We start from the raw sequence: 7,574 nt of genomic DNA on the forward strand, positions 1-7,574 counted from the left end.
GGGGCGGAGAGCAGAAGGGGCGGGACGCGCTTAGGCATCCGGGTAAATAGTCAATGAGGCCACGCCCCAGTAGGCAGGTAAACCTTCCTGCAGCCGAAATCACTGGTATCAATCAGAAGTCTGAGACAGAACAGAAGCTGTTAGCAAGGGTCTCTGTCATGGTTTACATGACAGAGAAGAGAGGAGTCAGGGGACAGAGGTGCAACCTTAACTAGCTGGGGCAGTTCCAGAGGACATGGGGATGAAGAGACTGTGTTTATTTTAAGTGTACTAACTCTGTGTGATCAAGACGGGCTAGTAGAGGAACAGGCTAAAGGACCCAGATAAGTAGGTGGGGCTAGGGGTATGGTTTTGGGGTTGTTAGACCCTTGGGGTGCAGTTTATCCCAGATGAGCAGGGCATCAGAGGTCAAAGCAACAGGTATAGAAAGCAGATCCGTGGTCAGTACAGTAGTAATGGGACCTCAGGACCCATTTGCACCACTGAGGCTTCCTGGGGAATGTGCTCATCCAAGGCTTCCTAGAATCATCCCTCACTCTCTCTCCAGCTCCAGAATCTACAGCAGTGCTTCCCTGTTAAGGGTCATGGCCTTGTTGAAATTTCTAGGCTTTCCTTCTGTTTAGCTGTGTGACACTGTGAGAGGCTGGGCTAGAGTAGGAGGCAGCGTGAGAAAGGTTCGAATTCGGAGAGGATCATGTCTACGCTGCTTGTTACCCATACACCTCGAAATGACCACCTAAATTCTCTCTTCAGGAAGTTCATCCAGTCTGCTTGCAACTCCTGCTCCTTCATCTTTGCTATGGCTTTGGTAACTCCTACTTAGCAGTGTGGTTTTTTTTGGGGGGGGGTGGGGGGGGCATCTGTATGTACTTGTAGCACACCGTAGGTGATCAATATGTGCACATCCCACATTATTGAAGCAACATCTATATTTTTGTTCGAGCTTCCATCCCATCCATTCTATCTTCTACCCAGAGCCATTTAGATTCTTCCCACTTCATTTGGGTAGAAAATACTCATTGAGTTAACATAAGCCACACCCAGCGGTTTCTTCTGCCTTCTCCCTCTCCTCAGGACTCTTGCTGGTCCCTACCTCCCTTCCCCTTGGCCTTTCATCTGCCACCACCCTGGTAGGTGTTCTCACTCAGCTCCAGTTGTCCCTGGCTTCACACTTGGTTGCTACAGTATACAGATGCACAGTGTACACCCTCATTTTCATGCAGTGAGCTCAACCTATCCCTCACTGACCTCCTTCCAGCACTGAAATTCCCGTGTCTGGGGGCATCTTCCTGCTCAGAGATCCTCCAACTGCTCCTATCTTCTAGGAAGTCAGCAGCATGCCCTAGTTCTTCTGTCTTCTTTCTCTTTAGGCCCCATATCTATTCAGGAAGTAAGTCTACCTTAAAGTTCCCTATCTACATCTGCATATCTCTGCAGATCTCTTTCCCTAATTATAGAAGAACCTATTCTAGTAGAGACCTCTGGGTCATCATGCTTAAAGCTATGAAATGGATGTTCTAGAACTCTGTTGTGTTCTCGATCCCATAGCTATCTTATTTATTTGTCTACTAAATAAAGCCCTCCAGTCAGGAATTCAGAGTCCTTCATGATATGTATCCGATAATACAAGATTACTGTCTACTCCCCTTGGATTGCACATGGTGGTATTCATGCGCCACCTTCTCTTCCCAGAAGTGGCCAGTGTTATGCTGTCTCTAGGCTGCTGCACCTCATGCTCATTTGTGTTAATACCTGTCCCTTCCCATCTTCCCACCTCTGCTGCAGGGCTGAGGTTCTCTATGATAAAACCAATAAGAAGGCCTCATTCCTTCTACTCTCTCCCTCCTGTCCCTCTCCCAAGTTACCACCTTTTTCTTATGTGAGTTGTCTGTGGCCCATCCTATGAGGTCAGCATCCTGAGGATATGCTCACCTTCCTCATTGCCTCATTCAGCATACAGCTCATGTCTTCTTTATTTTACATGAAGCAAAGCCGTAGCCGAGAGGATTGCATGACTTATTCAAGGTCACATACCTAGAAAGTAACAAAGCTTACCTGGAGTCTAGGTCTGGCTTTTCTCTCCTGATGTGTCCTCTTTCTCTTGTCCAGCAGGGCACCCATCCTCACCACCCGTAGTGAACACTGCTCATGGCAAAGTCCTGGGGAAGTACGTCAGCTTAGAAGGATTCGCACAGCCTGTGGCCGTCTTCCTGGGAGTCCCCTTTGCCAAGCCTCCTCTTGGATCCCTGAGGTTTGCTCCACCACAGCCTGCAGAGTCTTGGAGCTTCTTGAAGAATGCCACCTCCTACCCTCCTATGTAAGCCACTGGGGCCCTAATAGGAGACATTGTCCTTGTAAATATAAGCAATATCTTGCCAACTGTCTTAGCTCCCTCTCTATTTGCCGTGTAGACACCAAGGAAAGTGTGGGAGAAAAGGTGTATTGGGGGCTTACAGTTTCAGCGGATGAGTCCATGACTGTCATGGCAGGGAACATGGCATCACTCCTGCAGGAATGGTGTTGGAGCAATAGCTGAATGCTCTTATCTTAAAACAACAGTCAAGAGGCAGAATTGGTAGAGCTAACTGGGAATGGTTTCGGCTTTGGAACCTCAAGCCCAGACCCAGAGATACACCTCCTCCAGCAAGGTTACATCTCCTAATCCTTCCCAGCAGTTTTGCCAACTGGGTACCAAGCATTCAAATGTGTGAACCTATGGGGCCATTCTCATCTAAGCAACCACACTGGCTAATTGTCCTTGGGGTAGTTGTCTAACATCTGTGCCTTAAATTTCTATTCTATAAATGGAAATCATAACAGATGTCTGGGGTTGGTGTAGGCCTTACATGATTTCTATTAACAAAGAGTAAGTGTTTATATGCTTGAAGGACCCATAATTACCATCAGTTCAACTCTGGATTGGACCTTTGAGCTCTCTTATCAGGGCAGCCACAGTGATTTCTGGGCTACAAAAAGGGTAGAATATTAGCAAGCCAGGGCAGCAGGACCCTTAGTGTCAATACTTTTCCCTAGACCCAGAGTTTTAAGTGTCTTTACCCAAGGGCACCCAGCATATTAGTGGTTGAAGCAGAACAAAGGTACAGTTTTCCTAAGCTGTGTTATTCATAAAACACAGTCCCTGACCCATACAGAGTATGTTTGTCATTAGAAGTAGCACCATTGGTTGATGAAAGTGTCCCAGGGATTAGAAGATGTTTACCTGATGGAGTACTATGTCACCCTGTAGCCCACTGTGTAAATCCCAGTAGGATCTTAAACATGGCATCAGTCCAGGCCATGCAGGAGATGTCATGATCATGGACAGGCCAGCATGTGAGCTCTTCTCTCCTTGGCCTAGGATATAGCCTAAGGCTCTGGGAAGGGAACAGATGTCAAGTCCTTTTTACTCTGCAGAGTTGGAAGGTGCTAGAGAATCCAGATTTTCCTCCAGGAAGCATGTAGACCTTCTTACACACTCATACCAGCTTTGTTAACAAACTCAAACCTCCCGGTGCAAGGTTGGGCCTCAGACCACCTGCACACCTTCCATCTGGTGGAATGTGGGTGTCCTCTATCCTTCCTAGGTGCTCCCAAGACCCAGAGGCAGGGAAGATGCTTGCAAAGCTCTTCACCAACAGAAAGGAGACCATTCCTCACGAGTTTTCTGAAGACTGTCTCTACCTGAACATTTACACCCCTGCCGACTTGACAAAGAGCAGCAGGCTGCCTGTAAGCATGGAACCACTGGTCCAGACTTGTGAGGTCCAGCACTGGACTCTTCTTTGCCACTGGGAGAGAATGTGGGCATCTGGGGGCAAGGACATTACAGTCCAGGCCTGGATCCAAACCTTCTGTTTACCTCCAAAAAGACAAAGGTTTCTTTCCTGTCTGTTTGAGTGCATCAGACTCTGCAGGAGGTTGTCCTACATCCGAGAGTCCCGTCTTACTCTTCCAAGCTCTCTCACCCTAACAAGGACAGTGATATCAAGTCTTACTTACAATGGAGGGAGAACATGATCCCAGAGTAGCTAAGACATAATTTCAATAAAATGAAGCTGAAAACAAAACTTTAATTTTTAAAAAAATTCTATGTAATACTTCACATGAAAGAAACTGATATTCTGGTGGAGGAAGCTCGGGCACACAGTTGGCAGGTAGGGCAATAGCATGGGCCTTTGGACCTTTAAGACAAAAAAAACAAACAAATCTGTGCTGTTTGATAAGGAGTAGCAAAGGTAGCTGGAATGTCACCTTTTGACTCACAGTACCTGTGATAACTTACAGCCTGTGACAGAGGTGTGAGGGGAGGAGCTGCAGGCAGCCTCTTTTGCCTTTTGTCAATAATCCTGGGCTTTACTGTAGGTCTCTGTTATCAGTTACTGCCTTTGGCACAGGCAGAGGATGCCGTGAGTCAGCGTTTCCCACAGAAATGAAGAGCCTGAGATGGGGCAGGCTGCCATTTGCCGGCCAGTGGTTGGGAAAGGGGCTTTGGGAAGAGGCATCCCTGGGGTGTAACAAGCCAAATGCCAATGCCCTGCCAGTCTCCACGGACAGGAGTAGGCAGAAGAGACTTTGAAATTCTGGCAGACAAAGCACTTTCTTTTCTTAGCCGATGCATGGGGAATTAGTCTCTATTTCATATAGAAGTAACATATTTCATAACTTAGTGCAACTAAGTCCGCTTAGTGCAACTCTGGGTTCATAGTACACATTCTGAGTTCTTTTAAACAAATAGGATTTTGTACTTCTCTGCTCTGTAGGTTAAATCACACACACACACACACACACACAAATTGCAAACTTTTGCATCCTTTTAACTTCAAGTGTTATCGGTCTTTGGTACACAGTAGTTTGGTACACAGTAGTTTCTTAAGTAATATTAGCCAGAGGAAGCAGCAGTGAGCTGGACTAAGCAGGGTGGGAGGATTCGGGCATATCGAGGAGACTCTGTAGAAACAGGAGAAACTAGGCTAGTGTGTTTCTCATCGTGCAATCAGTTCCCTACAGAGAAGTTAAATTTACCATTGAAAGGTTAGTGACATTAAATGAAGTGGCAGTCCAAGCGCTGCTTCTTGCTTATGTTCAGTTGGTTGAACACCCCAGGCATGAGGTCATGGGGTTGTGGGGAGAACATGATGTCCTTGGTCCGTGCTCTTTGCATGATGGTTTTCTCAACTTAAATCGCTAAAGGATGGAAATGAGGAGAAAGATGGGGACATTGAGTGTCAAGGCATTTTAGGCTGATCTCAGAGAGGTGGAAAGGAGAGTGACTGCTTATTGCAGCCTTTCTGGACACTAGTGTGTTTGGGGTGACATCCTTGAGTCACAGCCTAGATGCAGGCGATCAAACCAGATGACTTCTGCAGTCTCTGCAATTCTGCTACCAATGACCAGTGTGACTGATTATGTTATTGTCTAGGTGATGGTGTGGATCCATGGAGGTGGACTGGTGATCGATGGAGCATCAACCTATGATGGACTGCCCCTTGCTGTCCACGAAAATGTGGTTGTTGTCGTTATTCAGTTTCGCCTGGGCATCTGGGGATTCTTCAGGTGATATATTTCCACAAGTCCTATTATTGCCAAATGTTAACACAGCATAGACCAAGACTCCCACACTGAACCCTTGGTGGGCAAACCATGTACAAACCCTAGGGATCAGTACAAGGCCTTGTTACAACCTTAGTCCCTTGTGTCAAGCCTGATATTGTGATAACCATCAACTGTTATAAATAGCTATTTTAATGTTATCACTGTCCTGCACAGGGCCAGAGTGTTGTGGAAGACTAATTAAGTAATTGTTTCTCTCCAGCATGCTTCTGTGTTACACAGATGTCCTTGTCAAGGCCCACAGCCCCCATTCTGACTGCATCTCACGCCAGCTACATTTGCACTTTTTTCCTCCCGTGACCCTGAGGCCTTTGTATCCACTGTGCCTCCTAACTGCTGTTCTCTTCTTCAGAGGCACAAACACATGCCCTAATTTGCTCTCTGTTGCTGTGTTAGAACACTGACCAGAAGCAGCTTGGGGGAAGAAAGGACTTATTTGGTTTATGCTTTCAGGTCCTAGCTTATCCCTGAGGAAAGTCAGAGCAGGAAATTAAGCAGAAACTGAAGCAGAAGCCAGGAGGGATGCTGATTCCCGACTTTCTACATCCTCATCCTCAGCCATCTTTCTTATGTAACCCAGACCTTCCTGACTAGGGATAATGCCATCCATTGTGGGCTGGGCTCTCCTACATTCATCGTCTGTCACAACAACCTCACAGACATAGCCACAGGCCCATCTGATCTGGGATATTCTCATTCTTCCGTTAAGGTTTCCTCTTCCCAGGCGGTTCTGGACTGTGTTAAGTTGGCAGCAGGAACCAGCGCAACTCATTTACATGATTTATTCAGGTTTCCCATAAGTGATGCTGCCTCAATGACATCTTTCCTCGTTGTGCAATCTAAAGCGCCACCCTTTAGCCCGACTGCTATATTCTCTTTACCCAATTATGTTTTTCCACTATCTGTTGTCATATTCTGTTTCCATCTGTTGGCCTGTGGTGTACAGTAAGGGTCGGTGTAGTCAGAGGTTTCACGAGTTTTGTTCTCAGATGAGTTGCACATTTTAAACCCTGGTTGTATGCATGGTGACTTCTGATCACCTGGTTTCTGGACAGTGAGTGTAGATCCCCACTCTGAAGGTTGCTGTAGGGATGAACAGCAGGTGAATACCCTTGTATTCACTGGCTTTTTCTCAGAAGCCTCCCATAGAGTCCCAATCTCTCTTGTAGAGCACAATCATGACATTTCTAAATCTACCCACTATTGTCTTACAGCACAGGCGATGAGCACAGTCGGGGGAACTGGGGTCACTTGGACCAGGTAGCTGCACTGCGCTGGATCCAGGACAATATTGCCAACTTTGGGGGCAACCCAGCCTCTGTGACCATCTTTGGAGAGTCAGCAGGAGGTGCGAGTGTCTCTGTTCTTGTAAGTGTCCCTGATACCAGGCCTCGTGTTCAGGCTTGATGTCTGCTGAGGAGATCTCTTACGGACCAGTCAATCCGGCCTTGGCACTTTTGCTCTCATAACCTGGATTCAGGTTGACTCCACTTATCAGTCAGCATCAGATAGTGGCTGGCTAAAGATTAAACTTTCCTCAGCTCCTAGGGAACTCAGAGTTCAGCTCTGTGTCATGGGCCATAAAAAGCACCAGTTGTACACTGCACCATGCCACATCTCCACTTCTGAATTATTTCGATTCTCTTTGTTAATTAGACTAACATTGGGGTTGGTTTCTCTCAAGAAGTGTTGGGTGTAAACTCCAAATAGGAAGGGGGAGGGCATGAGTGTAATTATTTGGTTAAATCCTGGGTCTGCACAGTGATGAGACTTGGGCACTCAGCAGCATGGGTCTCCACAGTGAAGGGAATCAGGCACCCAGCAGCTGTGTCTAAACTGTGAAGGGACCCAGGCATCTAGCAGCCTGGGTTTGCACAGTGAGGGACTCGGGCACCCAGTAGCCTGGGTCTGCACAGTGAGGGACTCGGGCACCCAGCAGCCTGGGTCTGCACAGTGAGGGACTC

The 7,574-nt window shown here is 47.2% G+C and overlaps 1 protein-coding gene across 2 annotated transcripts in view; it reads left to right on the plus strand.

The window, feature by feature from the left end:
• LOC102000849 (liver carboxylesterase 1) overlaps positions 1–7,574 on the plus strand; it is a 27,488-nt gene that overhangs the window by 1,023 nt on the left and 18,891 nt on the right. Inside the window, exons 2-5 of one of the 2 annotated variants that reach the window (XM_013354263.1) lie at positions 2,110–2,317; positions 3,585–3,729; positions 5,420–5,553; positions 6,825–6,978. In XM_013354263.1, the coding sequence (XP_013209717.1) occupies positions 2,110–2,317; positions 3,585–3,729; positions 5,420–5,553; positions 6,825–6,978 (641 nt within the window). The remainder of the gene's footprint in view (positions 1–2,109; positions 2,318–3,584; positions 3,730–5,419; positions 5,554–6,824; positions 6,979–7,574) is intronic. The other variant, XM_005345629.3, reaches the window with a different exon arrangement.

The sequence above is a fragment of the Microtus ochrogaster genome, chromosome 4 (assembly GCF_000317375.1).
Source record: "Microtus ochrogaster isolate Prairie Vole_2 chromosome 4, MicOch1.0, whole genome shotgun sequence".
NCBI classification, from domain to species: Eukaryota; Metazoa; Chordata; class Mammalia; order Rodentia; family Cricetidae; genus Microtus; species Microtus ochrogaster.